Here is a 19,932-nt window from a genome sequence, read left to right on the forward strand (position 1 = left end):
TAAATGTCCTCTCATCTACAAGGCCATTCTGGCTTTGTATTTCCATGATTTCAGGGAATTAAGTGCATATTAGTTGAATATCCATTAGTAAAGTTCATCCTCAACTCTGCATAAACTTTGCATATGATTACTCACTCTTAAGAGCTTTTAAAGTGCACATATTCAAACACCGCAGACATTCAGTGTATAAGAAAGAAGTCACTTAACACAAAGAAAGTTGACCTTTCTAAACAGATATATGTTTAGAGAGTCATTTATGGCTATGATTAATTTAAAGGAAGAATTCATGGACACTTTGAATTTATATTAGAATTTAATTTGAACTAAACTTTTAGTAATAGTAATAATAAGTAAAATTAACAATTCAAGTTAACAATTACATAGCAGTTATCATGTTCCAAACATTGCTTTTGGCACCTTACCCAGGTGAATTCATTTACCCACTGCAAATAATCCTCCTATGAAATGAGTGCATCATTATGCCAAAAAGGAAATGAAGGGATAGACAGATGAAATGACTTGCTCAGCTAACACAGCCACTAAATGACACAGCCAGGTTCTGAACCCAGGCAGCTTGATCCAGAATCGTTGTGGTATAATAAAATATTCCTCAAAGTATACTTAAAAGTATATTATTCCTGAAATATGAGTTTTCATCATTTTAAAATTATGTAAAGGATTGTTATAGGGCTAGAGTTGTGGATCAGTGGTAGGGCACTTGCCTGGCATGTGTGAGGCCCTGGGTTCGATACTCAGCACCACATATAAATAAATAAAATAAAAAAGATCCATTGACAACTAAAAAAATAAATAAATACATTTAAAAATAAGAATTGTTATAGACCCACTATTTTCTCAAACCAATAACAATAGTATCGCATAAAAGATATAATGATCATGAAAAGTTAATTTAAAATAAATGTTAGCACTTAAATTTGGGGTCAAAATAATAAGCTCACACATTTAAAGAATGCTACTACAGATTAAATTTAAAGAAATTAAATTTAAGGAAGAAAGCTGTATTTCCAGGGTTTTCTGAAAATATATTCTGACGACCTACCTCTCCATGGTTGAAAAAGAAGCATAACACTGTAACTAGGCCTCCCAAACGACTTCCACTGGAAAAGAGGATAAAAAAACATAACTCAAATACTAGAAATTCAGTGTAACCTAATAAACCCTGAAAATAACATAACATGATAATCTTTCAGTAGTATAACTTTTTGGTCACACTAGAACTTACTTATGCTTATTTACAAAATAATTTATTTCCTCCAAATTATTTGTCAAAATACATTTCAGTTTTTAAAAAACTCATTTGCTATCTTCAAAATGTATATAGTCAGAAAAGCAAATAAACTGAAAATAGAAAATTATTAACAGTCATGCTACTGTGCATCTTGAGTTTGATTTTTCTTCTTTTTTTCCCTCAGCATCATGTATTTATTTATGTACTGCAACATTTCTCAAACTATTTCCCTTGGGCTACATGACATACATGAGGGAAAGGGAAGGGGGGAAAGTACAGAAAATAACTCTTGAAAGAGTCATGAAGTTGGAAACCTCCACACTGTCTACCTGCTCTTAGAAATTCACGAAGTTTGTCAGCACACTGAAGACTTCATTCACTTCCTCCCAAACCCCATTCCCAAACTAGTTTTGTACAGAACATATCTGGGAAGCATTAGTTTCCAGATAAAAATTTTATCTCTCACTTGTTTTTGGAAAAATGAAATCAAATACAAATATCAAAGTATGACCTACAGGTTTATACCTTGCTAAGAAACCACAAGAGTTTAGAGTAATTGTCAGTTCTAAAAACTAAACCTTCATTTGGTGTTATGGTTTAGATATGAGCTGTCTCTCAAAAGTCATGTGAAAGACAATACAAGAAAGTTTAGAGGCTAAATGATTGGGTTATGATAATTAATCTAATCAGTGCATTAAATCACTAATAGGGATTAACTGTGTAGTAACTGTAGGCAGGTAGGATGTAGCTGGAGATGGGGAAGGGGGCACTGTGTTGTGCCCGTGGGGTGTTTTATTTTGTCCCTAGTGAGCCTGAGCAAGAGTTCTTTCTCTGCTTCTTGTCATGCCCTAGCTTCTTTGCTCCAGCACACCCTCTGCCTTGATGTTCTGCCTCACTTGGGCCCAGAGCAATGAAGTCAGCAGTCTATAGACTGAGACCTCTGAAACCATGAGCCCCAAATAAACTTTTCCTTCTCAAAATTGTTCTTGTCAGTGCTTTTGATCACAGTAATGAAAAACCTGATGAAAACATTTGCTCAACTAAGAGTGAAATATTCCCTACTTTCCTCCAAGCCTGAGGAGAGGAAGCAAAGTTGTTTTTAGGTTTTTTCCCATTATTTCTTTCACCTTTACGCTAGAGGTATTCTTACTCAATTTAGCTCATGTTGCTTTTTTTTATTATTCTACAATGTCCTTTCTTTCTGTCCATCTACAATGTGTGTAACACACAGAGGGCAGAAAGGTAACAAAAAACTTGAGGGTGTGAGTGTGGTAGGCCACTGTATTTACTACTGGAGATATAAAAATGAGGAAAAGCGGAACACTGAAATGTTTAGTGGCAGGTAGTATGTGGAGTTTCCATTTTCCCTTATGGATCAGAGGATGCAGCCATTTGCTCCTAAAATGAAAGGTGGCAGCATTAAAGATTTAAAGGCAGTGGGTGGGGGCAGGAGGGGGAAGGGAATGGCAGGGAAGGGGAACTGGCTACCATGGATGACAAGGTGTTCACCAAAGAGCTGGACCAATGGGTTGAGCAGCTGAATGAGTGTTAATAGCTTAACAACAACCAAGTGTGGACACTGTGTGAAAAGACTAAGGAAATTTTAACAAAAGAATCAAATATGCAAGAAGTTTGGTGTCCTGTTACCATCTGTGGAGATGTACATGGCCAATTCCATGACCTTATGGAACTCTTCAGAATTGATGGAGAAATCACCAGAAACAAACTATCTATTCATGAGTGACTGTGTAGACAGAGATTATTACTCGGTAGAGACTGTGACTCTTTTAGCATTAAAGGTGCATTATCCAGAATACATTACACTATTGAGAGCAAATCATGAAATCTGACAAATTATCCAAGTATATGGCTTTTATGATGAATGTCTACAAAAGTATGGAAATGCCAATGTTTGGAAATATTGTACAGATGTATTTATCGTCCACTTACAGCTTTAGTAGATGGACAGATATTCTGCCTCCCTGATAGCCTCTCTCCATCCACAGATATACTGGATCATATAAGAGCCCTGGATTATTTACAAGTAGTTCCACATGAGGGCCCAATGTTGATCGTGGTGGTTAGGGTATTTCAACACATGGTGCTGGCTACACATTTGGACAAGACATTTCTGAAACATTTAATGGTGCCAATGGTCTCCAACTGGTTTTGCATGCTCACCAGCTTATAATGGAAGGAAAATAATTGGTGCCATGATCAGAACATGGTTACCATTTTTGGTGCACCTAATTACTGTTATCATTGTGGAAACCAGGCTGCTATCATGGTAGTAGATAAAACTTTAAAATATTCTTTTCTTCAGCCTGATCCAGCACCTTGTCGTGAAGAGCCTCATGTTACCCAGTGCACCTCAGATTACTTCCTGTAAATTCCTTCTGGGAAAACCTGCCTTAGTATGTGGAATTATATCTAGCTTTAAAACACAAACACACACATACACACACGTATATATTTGAAAACAAACGGAAAAAGCAACAGAAATCTGTGTCTTTCTTTAACAAATTGTGATCTGTCACAGCATTAAACTATACCATAGACCAAAATGTGCCATACTAATGATGAGCATTAAGTAGACAATTTAAGACTGAAATTTAGTACACTATGTTCTAGATGTTCAGTCTATCAGTATGCCTGCTGTATCTGTAGTAACCATTTTCCTCTGGACTGTTCACGCAAAAAAGGTAACTGTATCTTCTCTGTGCTTATTTGAAAATTTTAGTTATAGTGTTTTAACTGGCACGGAGTAATAAGAGTTGGAGTTTTATTTTTCTGAAAAATTCACAAGCTGACTTTCACTTAATCCATTACCCTTTATTTTGTTGAAATGTATAATTAACAAAAAGTCTTCTTGGGAGTATATTGTCATAATATTATAGAGATAACCCTTCATTTAAACTAAATTACTATTTTATGTCGATCTGCATATTTCTGTATATTTCTCATGACAGTACTTGCATTCTATTTGGTGTACTGAACAAATAAACTTTCCATTTTAAACAAAATAAATAAATATATAAAAATTCAAAGGCAGAGGAGATCTGAAATACCACTTGCCTTTTAGGAAAGAAGTAACTAGAGAAAACAAAAGGGTTGCTGCATCTTTAAAGGAGTAACTGAGGATAGAGACTTTATAGGGTCCCTAATTGTAGGACTGTGTGATGTCTTTCTAACAGTTATCATTCTGAACTGGCACAAGTTGTAAAGGGACAAATAAATAGAGGATATTTAACAAAAACTGGCTGAGCTGATACATCACAAAAATAAGGGACATAGGAAAGAGATAAGAAGTAATTCAGGTCAGAGCACTATGCCAGTTTCTACTTACCACAGAGTATGGGGGGGGGGCGGGATTTCTGTATCACCCACATAACACCCAATATACTCAGACTCTTTAAAATACTGCCCTTTGAATAGGTAAAAACACTTTTCTCACTGTTAATTTGATTTTTTTTTATTTCTCTGACTACTAATATGGAGAATCATTTTAGTATTTCATTTGCTGTGATAATACACATTTTTCTTCTGTGAACTGCCTGTTCACAACCCTGTTTATTTTTCTAATAAATTGTCTGCTTTCCTATTTAAAGATTAGGGTTATCAAATCTCTGGCTGTCACACATGTGACAAAGCACTTTGGTATAATTTATGGTGTATTCTTTCAGAAAGAAATTTTTAAATTTCATGTAGTTAATATGTCAATATTTTCCTTTATTTCTTCTCTAGTTCTTCTCTATTTCCTGCTTTGCCTGTGAAGCAACCCTTTTGTCTTCCCCATGTCAAAAATATAGACTAAAATTTCTTCTAGTATCATTCCATTTTCGACTTAGATAGATTATCTGAAGAACACTACTTTTGTTCTCTTTAAAATGTCCAATTAGACCCAATTATGCCCATTCCCAGAGAAATGAAATATGCCCTTTATCATATACCAATGTCTTGCAATGCTAGACAGAATTTGTTCTATTGTAGTCAATTGACCTAATTCTGTATTTTTTGTATCACACACTATTTTTACTACTACAGCATTAGTAGTAAAAATCTCCCCACCCAACCACTCTTATTTAAAAAAAAAAAATATGTTTAGGGCCAGGCATGGTGGCACACATCTGTAACCCCAGCAACTCTGGAGGCTGAGTCAGGAGGACCACAAGTTCAAAGCCAACCTCAGCAACCTAGCAAAGACCTGTCTCAAAATAAAACATAAGAAGGGTTGGGATGTGGTTCAGTGGTTAAGTGCTTCTGGGTTCTTGCTCTTATATTAATATCATCTTAATCAGTTTCCTCTTTCCAAAAAAAAAAAGAAAACAACAGCAACAATAAAACTTTTCAGTTTCTGGTCAAAATGACATTAAATTTAATATAATTTGGAAAGGATGTTCATTATGATGATGGTAATTCTGTCCATTGGTTGCCCCCAGTACGTCTCTCTCCACTTATTAAATTTTAATTGTATTTCCTTAAATACAAATATTATGAACAAGCAATATATCAGGAAAGAATCTAAAGTTAGAATTTCTAGAAATACAGAGAAAATATAATAAAAATCTGATCATAATGCAGAATTGTAACACTATTTGGCAGGTCATATAAATTAAAGGAAACATATCAAGGATTTGAAGGAGATAATAAGTTCAATTCTGTGAACATACAGATAGATAAAATAGATTTATTTTGATTATACAGAGGATTTTTTTTTTTTTTAATGTTCCTGGAATACTCAGCTACAAGGATACCTTATTCTCTGACTATAGTCCAAAACAACCTAAACCACAAAAAGATGAAGGAAAAAAAAATACATTTGGGGAACTTAATGTAAAATTTCCTTTTAAAAATTTCCTGGGACAGGAACCAATACTGAAATTTTATGACTTTTATTTTTCAAATGGCAGGGTTGGATTTGGAAAAGCCACAAATTCAATTTGCTGACTACATCTCAGGATGCAGTTTGTCTTAGAAGTTCTACACCCTTCCTCAAGTGCTAAACAGCCTGTGGAACTTTAAGGCTGGGCATCTTCCTGACGGCTAAACCAAAGTTGACAACACTTGCTTCTCACCAAATTAACCAAAACAGGTTCTAGTCCAGCATATTCCATGAATATAGACTCAGTTTTCCTTAACTAACCAGGGAGAAAGATTTTCTGGTACACATAAACACCCACAAAGCAAGGGGCAGGAAAGAGTAAAATGTGCTTATCTATAGGAGTATTCTGAGTTATGATCACTATGAAATGATGTAACTTCCAGTAATCACAAATAGCATCCTTAACACCGAACTCCCTCCTATCCTGATTCTAAAGATGACATCACTTTATTTTGCTAAACAGAAAAGATGAATTAATCAAAATATTTTAAAATGCTTTTTCTTTTCCATTATAGTTAATCAGTTGACATTTCAGCATTCCCTAGTGGTTTAAAAAAAAAGTTTCTTTTGCAATATTACCACCAAAATTGTCAGGAAAAAAACAAGCTCCTATTATGTAATTATTAAAACACTGCTAAGCTTCCTAAACATTTACCATATTTACTCATACTTCTCATTCATATTTTGAGCCTCAATTTCCTTATATAAATGAGAAATATTAAAAATTAAAAACTTTCTTTTTTAAAATTTAATTTTACTTCAAACATTTTTAAAATTTTGAAGGTTTAGAAAAGTATTTTTAAATCTTTAAAATTCCTTCCACAGAATTTAATAATTCTATGGTTCTCTTCTTTCCTATCCCTACTGATTTGTAAAGACTCAAATCAATTATCAAAATTTGATGGTCTTTATTAATCACAGAGATTTTTGGCTCTACTCATACAAAAAGGACGAATCATACAAAATTCAACAACTGAAAAGGGAAAAAAAGCAATCATAGTAAATTCAAAACTATATTAAAAACTCAATGTTTTCTTCTTATATAACTAAGAAAATGAAAAAATAATTTGGAAATAACAAATTATTTGAATAATCAAATATCCAATCTCACATTTGAGAAGGCTTTGGCCCTCTGCCAACCTAAGGAAGAAATGCCAGGAAGGCCTGCCTCACAGATGAGAACCTTCCCCTACACCTACAGTGGGAATTCACTGGTGCACTAAGGAAAGACAGAAAGTAAAGATGAGGAAAAGAAGTGAAAATTAAGAAACATGAATTGAGGTCTCCATGTCAACCTCTCTAGCCTATTACAAGCAAGTAATTAATGCCTTTAACTCTTTGATGGCATTAAGAAAAAAGTCTTTTATTTACGTTATTGTGAACTTCCCAATTTATCATGGAAGTTGACACGGTGCTTAGTACTAAGCCTTGCCCACAGTAGAGATTCAAATGGTATCTGAGAGGTAAATGAATACATAAATACCATTAAATCAGTAATTGCTGGCATTCATTGCTGTAGAACCTTGTCAATCAAACACTCCATGCCTCATGTCACTATTGCTCTTGGACACTGGTCCAGATATAGGCTCCCATTAGTAGTCAGCACCTTCTGGTCAGTGGAGTCTCTATTGCCAACCATGTAACTGCTGGGCTCCCAAGCAGTTCTCTTCTTTGTGCCCTCCAGTGGCTTCGTTCCACGGTGAACAAGAACCTACTTTACTTTCTGAGACTCTTTCAGATCCTTCCTTTTCCTTCTACTGGAAATATATCACTGCCTTCTGAGAGGACTCCTCCCTGAAATCTCATCTCAACTCCACTGCCTAATATCTGAGTCTATAACTTCCCTCTTTCCTACTACACATACTAGCTCAGTCTCACCTCCTCTTCCACCTGGATGCCTCAACAGCTTCCCTCATGGCCTCCCTGTTTCTAGGCCTGCTCCCTCCATAGTGTATTTTCTATGAGCTTTAAAAGCACACAAATTCAATCATGCTACCACCATCAATCCATCCCTTCACTGTTATCCCATTTCTCTCAGGGTCAAATTCAAACACCAAAATATGTTCAGAATGCCTTGGAGGATCTAGCCCTGCTACACCTCTGGAGTCCTTTCATGATTCTTGCTCCTATCCAAGTTCTGAGCTCTAGCTGCCCTGTCCTTATCACAGTTACTCAAGCGAAAAAGAAAAAAGATCCCATGGACTTCAGTGTGCAAAACAGCATAGTGAGGGACAAGGTTGGTGGGGGGAGCACCAGCAATCCTAATGAGATGATGCTGAGGTGTCTTCAAGTGACAGTGACACAAAAAGAGAAGTGAGATGTTCTGAAGGAAGGAAAAAGATTTTGTGAGTACTTGAATTACAGAGGTAGGGACAGGGAAGTCACAGATATCTCCTAGTGGTCAGACTAATAAGGTATTAGTGTAAACAAAAATGTCATTTGCTAGGACAGTGAAGACAATGTGGACAGGTTTTAGAGAAAAGAGGCCAATATTTTCAACCAATCACTTTCATCAATTTATGCATACTAAAAGAAATACTTATCTTTTAAATATTCATATACAACTGTTAGACCAAATGGGTTTGATTATGGATGTGATTGCAAGCCAAGTTAATAGAACATTCGAAAAAACAGCAGCTGGAAAAGTTTGAGATGGTGTAATTCACAGCATATTTAAGATATTCTTTTAGCAAAAGATCCAGTCTAGATAAACAGTAAAAGCTTGACTTTGTAAAAAAGTAAGCACGAACAAAAAAATATCAAATGAAACAATGGAAACTTAAACAGGCATAAAAGAAATTCAGTTTTTCCTTAAAACAGGTGAGGGATAGCAGGGGATTAAAGAACTGAAAAAAGCTGTACTATTTTGTCACAAAATCTAAAAAGAACTCTGAATACTTCATAGGTAACTTTGGTGGGATGATGAGAAAAAAGAATAGAAAAATATTTATGATGATTATTCACTGAAGTTGTAAAAAAAAAAAAAAAATTAAGCAAAATTACAAGGGAACTTTGACAGACTAATTTTCCAGGCCCTCAGAACTAGTATAATTTATCTAGAAATACAGTTGTTTCAAAAAAAAAATTCTCTCCAGTATAAGAGGAGTCACTTGGAACCTCTAAAGAACCAAGAAAAAAACAGAGAAGAACAAAAAATCAGAAGATGAACACATTATTTGCAATGATTGGTGGGTCCATATGTGGAAGAAAAGGCATTTCTGCTGACTAGCTACATCCACAAAAAAAGGGACAGGCTTTTCTCAGAAAAGTGGAGAAGCAAAAAAGCTCAGAGCACTGCATAGAGACAGGATGGTAAATATTTGAATGGGGAGAAACAGACAAGGGGTAGATCAGAATAGCCACAGGGATACTAAGCAGCAGACATGAAATAGAGATAAACTGATGTAAAACATCTTTAGAATGTTCTTAGAAAAACTATCTCTGTGCAGGAGAGGAAATGGAAAGGAAGAAGAAGGAACTCTGGACTCTGCCTCAGAAGTGTGGACTCAGCCCTCCCATATGTAGATATCCCATCAGTGGGTATAGAGTTATTGTCCAAGTGTCACTTCCCTACAGAGGTAGAGGAGAATCTCAAGTGCCTCCTCAATCCTGTCTGTCTGCTAGCCATACAAAGAGGCGGCTGAGGAGTTACAAGATGAAAGGGCCTGAGTTCCCCCCACAAAGTACTTTGCAGTCTTATTCTATAATAAAGCCCACCAGTCAGGAAGTTCTGTCTACCTTACAACCTTCTACAGGCCTTAAAAGGTCCCTCATTCTAAAATACAAATGTCAAGCTAAGGATAACCAGGCTGTAGGGAAGCTTTCAATGTGAAAAACAGAAACTAACACAAATTCAAGGGGGAGCCAGAGACAATGTAGGAAGCAGAAGAAATGTTTAAACACACACACACACACAAAGGATTCTTTCAGAAAGTTGGAACTTTCACAGAAAGAACCATAAAGTCTAAAAGACAAAATGACAAAGAAAAAAATCCCCCCCAAAAATTAGATTTTAATTCAAAAATTTCAATGTCCAGACAATAGGATTTTGAGAAAAATCAGAAAAAATGGAGAAGAAAAAAAGTCATGTAAGAGAAATAATAATAGAATTAGTATGCCTCCAAAAGGAAGAACGTAAATGCCCAGACAGGGAGAGTCCGAGGTATCCAAGGAAAAGGATGAAACATTATCTACCACATTCACAAAACTGCAGAACAAAAATAAAATTATGAGCCCAAAAGCTACCAAAGAGAAAAACCAGGCCACAAACAAAAGGAACCAATGGCAGAAAAGCACCAGACCTTTGAAAAGCCAGATTGAATCTCTGAAGACAATTAAAGTCTTCAAAATTCTGAGGAAAAAAAAAAATTCTATGACCAGGTGTTAAGGTTTGGATGTGAGGTGTATCCCAAAAGCTCACATGTGAGACAAATGTACGAAGGTTCAGAGGAAAAACGATTGGGTTGTAAGTCTGAACCCAATAAGTGAATTAAACTCAGATGGGATTAATTGACATGGTAGGGTGTGGCTGGAGGAGGTGGGAATTGGGGCGTGGTTTGGGAGTACATATTTTGTATCTGGAGAGTGGAGAGACACTCTCTCTCTCTCTGCTTCCTGATGACAGGAGCTGCTTCCCTCTACCACACTCTTCCGCCAAGATGTTGTGCCTCACCTAGAGCCCTGAGGAATGGAGCCAGCATTCTGCGGACTAAGACCTCTGAAACCATGAGCCCTCAAATAAACCTTTCCTCCTCTATTGTTCTGGTCAGATCATTTAGCCACAGCAGCGAAAAAGCTGACTAAAACACCAGGCAAACTAGTAATCAAGCATAAAAGACATGTTCAAATGTGTAACATATGATGTTTTAAAATGACCTTCATTCATACTGCTGCTTGGGAACTACTTAAGAATGACATTCCAAAATGAAACAATTAAGAGGCCAAAATTGGGTTCCAGGAAGCAATGAATCAAGAGAAAAAGGAAATTATCAGGATGGTGGTGAACAAAACTCCCAGAATAGAGCACAGCAAGCCTAGAGAAGGGCCAGTCTATGTTGAAGCCAGAAATTAAAGGGCTCTGAGGGGGAATTCCAGAGGCTCCATGTTGGGGGACTGAAATAATGAATTTTATACATATGGCAAAGTAAAATGCGAGTGTTTAATAGTTCAATTGTAGAACTGGAGAGGAATTAATCAGTATATAGAAAACTAGGGAAAACTAAAAGGCAAATAGGAAAAATATCGAGTTACCAAATAAAAATTATTTGCACTACTTGACTTAGGAGTGAGCAGCATTCATAGAGTCATAATGACGGTAACTGTTACTACTAGCTTACATGTTAGAATTGTAGCGGCTTCAAAGGTTTCAAAGTGGTTTTCTCTGGACAAAGGAGTGAGTGGGGCAAGGGACTACTGCTGTGTTTTATCATAATAAAAGTCAAATAATACCAAAAGATATGTATGTACATGCAAAATAATGAAAATTAATTTTTAAAATGTACTACAAATAAAGCATCTATAAATCTGACATTCTGAAAATCTGAAATTCAATATGCTCCATAATCTGAAACTTTTGAGTATTAACTTGATGCTGCAAGCAAGTCTGATGGTTCAATGTATATAAACTTTGTTACATGGACAAAATTATTAAAAATACTGGTAAGATTTAGGATGTGTGACATAATGAGACATAAATGAATTTCAATAAATGAATTTCATGTTTAAATTTCATTTCCATTCCCTAGATATCTCATTTTACACACACACACACACAAACACAAATATTTCAAAATCAAAATCCAAAACACTTCTAGACCCAAGCATTATGGAAGGAATACTTAATCTGTAAGAAGTATCATATCCAGTTAGGCAACAGATTAATAGAAACTGTCCAATGAACTTATTTGGAGACCTACGGATATTTGTCAGACAAATGTCTGTAAGAATGAAATCAAAAAATGTTCCAGATAACAGTTCAAAATCAGATCCTGATAAATGGTAATACTAGAAAGAGTAAACTTCTATTATTGGCATAAAAACACCAAAATCCTAAGACCTCAGTACTCTCAGGAAATGAGCTACTACAGAGAAGAGAATGGAAAGCCTATATTCTTTTTTTTGTGGTGCTAGGGATTGAACCCAGGGCCTTGTGCTTGCCAGGCAAGCACTATACCAACTGAGTTATGTCCCCAGCCTAAGGAAAGCCTATATTCTTCTACATACCACATATCTTTAAAATATTTTAGATGAAATATTTTAATAAAATATAAATACCTCCTTTTGGAAACAGGATAAACTGTTTCTTCTTTATTTGAGGTCTTTAAATACAAATTAACTAAAGTTGTGGATAGTATAATTTCCACAGAAAGAACACAACATATATTCACATGGGCAGACAGCAGAGCACACACTCTGGAGCCCCTAAATATGTTCAAATCATAACTGCAACCGAGTAGTTCTGTGACCTGGAAAAGTCATTTGACATCCATATGTTCAGCTTCCTCATCTAGAAAATTTTTTTTTTTATTTCATAGGGTTATCATAGGATTGAATTTATGATCATAAAGAACTTATACTACAGGCTTGCAAATGTCTTAAATATATATGTCTTTAATACAAAAATAGTCTTCAGTAAAGGTAAGAATATGCAGTAGGAAAACTTCAAGATGAAGTCCACAAAAAATGTTTCCTAAAGTGGTAAAGACTGGTGAAGTTTAAATGAAAGATAATTACCTATTTTTACTAAGCCTTTTATATATGGCAACAACGAGCTAAGCTCTTTCTTCATTAGCTTATAAATTCATTCGCTTCATTCAATCAAAAAATATTTTCTGAAGGTAGGTATTCTTCCAGCTGCTTTGCAAACACTATTTCATTCTTAGGTAGAAAATGGTGCCTTCTAAACTCATTTAGGTCCTCCTACCAATCACTCCTTACAAATTCTTCTGTAATCTCCCATTTCAGTTAACCTTTTAGGATTCTGTTACAATCCTAAAAGATATTTGCTACAACATATTTTTCTTATATCAAAAGGTAAACGAAAGAACTGACAGTCTAAATTCTTCTCACATCACATTCAAACTATATAAAAACTCAACATTAACAAACTCTGCCATATGGCTTTTTTTGTACTCCAACTTTAATCACAAAAGCCTAGGGCTGCCAGATATCTAAGGCTCCTAACATGGAAACAGAGACCAAAATATATAAAAAAGCAAGATAGAAGATGCCAAGATTATCCAGGCAGGAAAAAAATCATCAATACCCTCAAAGAGAAATGAGTCCAGGAAACCAAAATAAGTACTACATTAAAAAAAAAAAAAAAAAAAAAAAAAAAAAGTTCAGAGAATAAATCATTCTTATAAATTAAAGCATTACCAAAGAATGGAAAATGCAAGAGTAGCATTGAAAAAAAAAATAAGTTATGCTAGATAAAATTTTCTAGACTATAGAACAAAGTAAAAGAGATTAAAAATAAAAAAATAAGTAAACACTAGAGAACAGGGAAATGGGAAGTGAAGTATTCAAATAATGTAACTTCTGAAAGAAAAAACAATAAAATAACCAATTCAAGAAAATTTCTCAGAAATTAAGGACATATTTACAAGACTGAAACTGATCAAATGCCTAAGATAAAAGAAAGCAGATCTATATCAAAAGATATACTGCTGTGAAATTTCAGAACAAAGAGGAGACTCTATAATATTCCAGAAAAATGAAAGACAGGTCACATACAAAGGTTTAGGAATCAGAATAACAGGAATAATATTAATGTCTGAATAGCACCATCTTAAGCAAGACAACAATAAAGAACACTTTCAAAATTCTCAAAGAAAGTGTTTTCAAATCTGGAGAAGAATATGCAGCCAAATAATCAAATATGAAGGCAAAATAAAGCTATTTTCAAATATACCAAGATACAAATACTTCTTATCTACCCACTCTCAAGAGCCTTGATGTTTTGCCTCACTACAGGCCCAAAGCAACAGAACCAACTGACCACAGACTGAAACCTCTGAATTTGGGAGCCAAAATAAATCTTTCCTCTTTTTCAGTTGTTTATCTCAGGTATTTTGTTATAGTGATATAAAACTGACTAACACAAATGGTGAAGGAAATTGCCAAGAGGATGAATGTATACAAACCACAGAACACAGACTGTCCAGGAGCATATCCTGACCCATGCCCCAAATCCCCAAATTTTAATTAACCTGAAAATAATGTCTAGGTGAACCTGGACCAGATTTTCACCTTCATCTTATCTTACATCATACATGCCTCATTGTTAGCATCAGCTAAAGACATTCATTTCACTCACAGAAGTTGTTCTTTGTTGATGTGCTCCTCAGAGCCAGAGTACATGGTGGTGAATTTAATAACAGGGGTAACTCCTGCCACAAAGATATTTCTGCTGGACATTCCACACCTGACCCAGACTAAATTTCTGCCAGATGTGCCCAACAACTGAATCTTACATTTCCCCCAGGACTGGCTCATGACCTGGCCCACTGATGCCCTGAGGAGTTGAGCTGAAGGTTAAAACCCTACATGGAGCTGGCCTCCTAACACCAGTGCACAGTCAGGGTACTTCAGTCTCTTAGGGAGTTATAGTCTAGGACTTGGGCCCCTCTGGCTAGTCATGATCCTGGTCTGGTGCCTTTATTTAAGGTCTTAGAGGTCCTTTTCAGACATCTCCTACAGAGTAAACAGGAAGCCTTTAAGACACTTATCCCCACTCTCAGACTTAATACCTGATCTTTGTCCACTCCTAGTCCTTCGCCCATTCCCCTGTCCCCACTTCAAGATCCATAAGACAGCCAAAGCCTTTTTTAGGGCTCCCTTAACAGTGATGTCCCTCTAGTTGTGACCCCTGAGGTAGGAAGATGCAACAAGTAGCATCAGTAATTTCTCTAAACCCCTGGAAGCCCAGTTCCCTCTCAGAGTTCAGCTGTTTGTGTCTGATATTCAGTTTTTCAAAACTAAACAGTATGTCGTTATTTAAGAATATATATGAAGGTGTAAAATTATCAAGTAAAGCAAGGAAAATATTAGCCCAGAAGTTAGGATATCATTTCCTCTGATGGAAGGGAAGAGAATGTACTAAGAAAGAACTGTATGGGTATGAAAGCTTCTGACAATGTGTAATTTCTCTATCTGTCTGAGTAATAGGCACACAAGTATTCATTTTACTAAAATGTAAAGATTTTATATAATTCCATAGGTGTAATACATTCACACATTAAAAGTTTTTTGAAGGAAGATACTAAGTAACAGATAATGAACTCAAATAATAGAGATGCACAAACATAAAGCAAAGAATTCCATGCAGCTGTTTCTTATAAGACCCTCAGCATAAGTGAAATAAGCCAATCTCAAAAAGCCAAAGACAGAATGTTCTCTCTGATGTGTGGAGGCTAACTCAAAATAATGGAGGGTGGGGAGGGGAAGAATAGAAATCTACTGGATGAGACAATGGGGGATGAAGAGAAGGGAGCGGGAGGGCAATAGGAAGGACAGCAGAATTAATCAGACACAATTTTCCTAGCCTTGTATTTGAATACACAACCAGGGTAATTCTGCATCTTGTACAACCACAAGAATGGGATCCTAAATAGAATAAATTCTACTCTACATATGTATAATTTGTCAGAATACATTCTACTGTCATGTATAACTAAAAAGAACAATTTTTTTAAAAGAGGAAAAAAAGTCAAGTTCAGTAAAAGTACTCTGTGGAGTACAACAAAAACAAGTCCAAGCAGGCAGCAATGACCAGAAACATATTAGTCAACATACACTGCTCTGTCCCAAGGTGTCATAAACACCACAGACGGCCCACTGTTTTCTCCAGAAGACCTGCTCAGATGATCCTTAATAGAGAATGGAATCAAAACAGAAGAGCCTAAAAACCAAATGAGGGTATTTTGTGGGCACCCCCAAATAGGTGCTAAATGGGAACAGGTTCAAAGATTCTAATTAAAAGTTCTAACAATCATACTGAAACTTAGGTGCGTCCATGATTCTGCCCTTTCTCTTTTGTCATAGGAAATATGGGAAAGGAGATTCTGCCTGTCCTTCAGCTGCAGTTTTAACAAAAGGTGTAGAAACTTGGCAATGGAAACAGGTATAATGGGGCGGGGGAGCCGGCTCTAAAGAGAAAATGGAGCAAAAAGGGATAAAGCCAGAGTTTACTTAGGTCAGCCACAGCACTTTTCTGATGGTTTTGTGCATCTTTTTTTGCCATCTTATGGTTAAAAAACAAGCCAAGCAACCAATGGCATAGCTGCCAGGTGATCACCATCCAAGGACTGAGGTATGCAAGGAGGATGGCACCACTTGTCCTTTCAAGGAGAGTTTAGGGATGGACACATTCTCAGGCAGATGGGGAAGAACCAAAATAGACTGAAGGACTGCAACAACTAAAAATAACAGTAGCCAGTGGGGATGAACTATAACACCAACAGAGGGATGAGCCTTACAACCACAACCTTCTTTCAATGAATATTTCCTAATTCATGATCAAATTCTGTCCTAACTTGATTTTCTACTAATAGAAATATGCACCTGCTGAAAATTTTTACTTCAATTCCAAAGCCACGTTAAATAACCAAACTACCTAGGGAGTGGGACTAACACATACACATCTCTATCAGAGAAGTAACAAAGACAGTAAACAAATGGAGTAGGAAGGAGGTACAGAAAGGCAGATGATGTGGAAAGAACAGATGCTATAGTTTGGATCTTGAATGTACCCAAAAGGCCCATGTTTTGGGTTGGTCCTCAACTCAGAGCTACTAAAAGGTTGTGATACATTTAAGAGGAGGGGCCTAGAGGGAGATTTTGTCCCTAGGGGCATACCCTCAAAAGAGAGTATGGCATCCTACCCCTTCCTTTGTTTATTTGCTTGGTTTTTTTTTCTTTTTTTTATTCCCCAGCTGCTATGAGGTGAATTGCTTGCTCCATCATATATTCCCGTCACTTACCACAGGCCCATAAGGAAGGGGTTTAATCAACCAGGGAATGAAACCTCCTAAACTGTCAACAAAAGTAAACTTTTATTTTTTTATAATCTGATTATCTCAGGTATTTATTATAATAATAGAAGGCTGACTAACACAATAGGCCTCCCTGGTTAAGAGGACTTTCTAATACTCAGTTTCAGTTTTCATGAGTCTTGAATGCTTCATTTCCTTCTCTGATTCCACAAATTCCTGTCTCCCAGTATTGCACTCCCTCTTAGATTTGAGTGAGTCAAAGTATTTCTGGTGCACTGTTTCCAAAAACAAAGAAAAATAACCTGTTTAAAAATCCCGTTATTATTTACAGGCATCTTTTATGTCAGTAAAAGTTATGATAAATTTTATGTACATATGTATATTTTCCAGAAAAGCTGACTATAAAACATATTCCAGTGCACATTTGCCTAAGGGTAAAATATTAATAGCAAAACATAAAAAAGTCTATTCTTACACAAAAATTCACAGTGACCCAATTAGCAGTAACCCCAACCTCCAAAATAATACTAAACTCAAACTAAAATGCCAAGAATAAAAAGTTCAGTATTCCCTGTTTGATATCTTCCCCTGGAAGTTACCAAACAAAATGTTTTGGTACTTATTTACTCAGAGAATTTCACTTTCTAGGCATATATGAATTTCCCCCAAAGAAACAAAAGGGAAAGTTCCTAACTAAAGAAAATGGCCTCTAGACACTGTCAGTCTTTGGCTTAGAAATATCAGAGTATCTTATGAAATAAATAACTGTAACTGTGAATTAAAAATACAGCTCCAAAAACAAAATAATAACGAACAACGGGCATTTAGAAGAAATTCTAAAATACTAAGAATTTCAGAAAAAGAATTGTGTTTCAAAACAAATCTTACTTCACCTCCTCCAGTCAGAGCTTGGCAGCCTGGCCCCATTCACCATGTGGCTGCTTTCTATTTTCTCTTCTACTTCTATTTCTGGTGAAATGGACTGGCTATTTGGCTTCTGAAAACTTATATCTGTATTAATTAAAAGCAAATATTCTTCTGGGATAAAAAAAAAAAAAAGACACACTTGGTTTGCCCTGCAAATTTCTAATCTTCTAGACAAATCTCAATTTTCCTACTTCAATATATAATTTCTATGAAAACTTCTAACCATCATTTTAAATGTCCTCCTCTTTATTCTAAACTCATATTTTAAGAAGTCTGAAGGTTTTTATCACTCATAAGATCAGAAAGTTGAGTAATCAAGGATAAATCATTAAGAACTAACTAGTAATATGAGGGCCCTGAAAATACTTATCATCAAAAGTATTTCAAAATTTTACTCAATATATAATATACGCCAAGATCAGCATTCCAGTGTGATTTACACCTCTACCCTCAGGGAACAAAAGAAGAGTTAGTTTCCTGATAATGCAAGTGTCTCCTTTATGCAGAGGAACTACAAGCTCAGTTAGTGATGAGGAATGCAGGGAAGATCTTTGAGTTAAGGATGCTGGGATACTGTGAAATTCTTGGAATCTCCAAAGTGATAAGGTTTTTTTTAAATATTCTAATGAGCTGACTGGTGACTGGGTAGCGTAAGGATGGAAAATGGTCACAGAAAAGACCATGGCAGGATTAGAGATTTGGGACTTTTCATCCCCACCCCCAACCTCTACAGAGGGGAGAGGAACTAAAGATTAAGTTGTTCACCAATTGCTGATGATTTAATCACTCATGACTACGTGATGAAGGTTACATAAGACAAAATGCTCAGGTTCAGAGAGTTTCCAGAGAACTGAACACATAGTGGTATCTCAAAGGTGGTATACCAAGAGATCAAAAAAGCACCACACCCCTTCCCACATGACTTATTCCAATGCTTCTCTTCATTGGTATCCTCTGCAATATCTTTATGATAAACCAATAAATGTAAGTAGGTATTTTCCCTGAGTTCTGTGAGCTACTCTAGCAAATTCCCAAACCCAAGAACTCCTAATCATAGCCACAGTCAGTCAGAACACAGGTTAAAAAAATGTTGGGGTTTGTTACTGGCATCAGAAGGAAGTCTTGGGAACTTAGCCCTCGACTTGTAGAATCTGAGGCTATCTCAAGATAGACAGTGTAGAATTGAATTGGAGGACACAGCTGGTGTCCACTACAGAACTGAATGGTTGTTAGTAAAAAGAAATCCCCACACATTTCTTTGAGAAATCTTCTGCATTGATTATGCTGAACAGAAACGATAGTAGAAGAAACTACTTCTTCCTCTTTATCCTCACAGATTCCTTTGAATAGGACTAAAGAGATTAGGGTTAAGAAAAAGCGCACAAAGAGCAAAGGTAGAGCTGGAAAATGAAAATGTGTGCTGCTATTGCAGACAGTGGTGGGGCATGAGAGCTGTGCAAAGGTAGAAAGGGCCAAAAGCAGTAAAGTAGATAAAGGTGAAACAAGCCTCAGCCCTTGACACTGTGAGAAGAACCATAGGCAGCTATTTGGAAAGACCCAAATGCTCTAAAGTATCAGTCGATCCCTCATATCACCTTAAGCAGTAGTCTACAGGCAATAAAACTACAGTAAAAACTGAGAATTTACACTGTAACTCAATACGCACAAATGTACAAACATACATACATCAAACCAAAGTTCCTCTGACACTTATTCCATGAAATGTAATATACTCTATTATTCATATTTGCCTTCTTTTATTTTTCGTGTTAAAAAAAAAATACAGGGTCCAATCACTAAATTGATTTTTAAAACCCTGTAATAGTTTGACAAGCTCTGTGCTGGAGTCTCACTAAGTGACTGTGGGGATAGGTGAAAGT

At 36.0% G+C, this 19,932-nt stretch overlaps 1 protein-coding gene and 1 pseudogene across 4 annotated transcripts in view; one reads left to right on the forward strand and one right to left on the reverse strand.

Annotated features, from left to right (window-relative positions):
• Window positions 1-19,932, reverse strand: part of DPY19L1 (dpy-19 like C-mannosyltransferase 1) — a 108,277-nt gene that overhangs the window by 54,378 nt on the left and 33,967 nt on the right. For all 3 annotated transcript variants that reach the window (XM_079151745.1, XM_079151743.1, XM_079151744.1), the window contains exon 7: window positions 1,061-1,118. In XM_079151745.1, coding sequence (XP_079007871.1) covers window positions 1,061-1,118 — 58 coding nt within the window. The remainder of the gene's footprint in view (window positions 1-1,060; window positions 1,119-19,932) is intronic.
• Window positions 1,128-12,244, forward strand: LOC306668414 (serine/threonine-protein phosphatase 2A catalytic subunit beta isoform-like; annotated as a pseudogene). The gene has a single exon. The product of its transcript is annotated as a serine/threonine-protein phosphatase 2A catalytic subunit beta isoform-like (transcript).

This window comes from Sciurus vulgaris, assembly GCF_902686455.1.
Source record: "Sciurus vulgaris genome assembly, chromosome: 8".
In the NCBI taxonomy this organism is placed as follows: domain Eukaryota; kingdom Metazoa; phylum Chordata; class Mammalia; order Rodentia; family Sciuridae; genus Sciurus; species Sciurus vulgaris.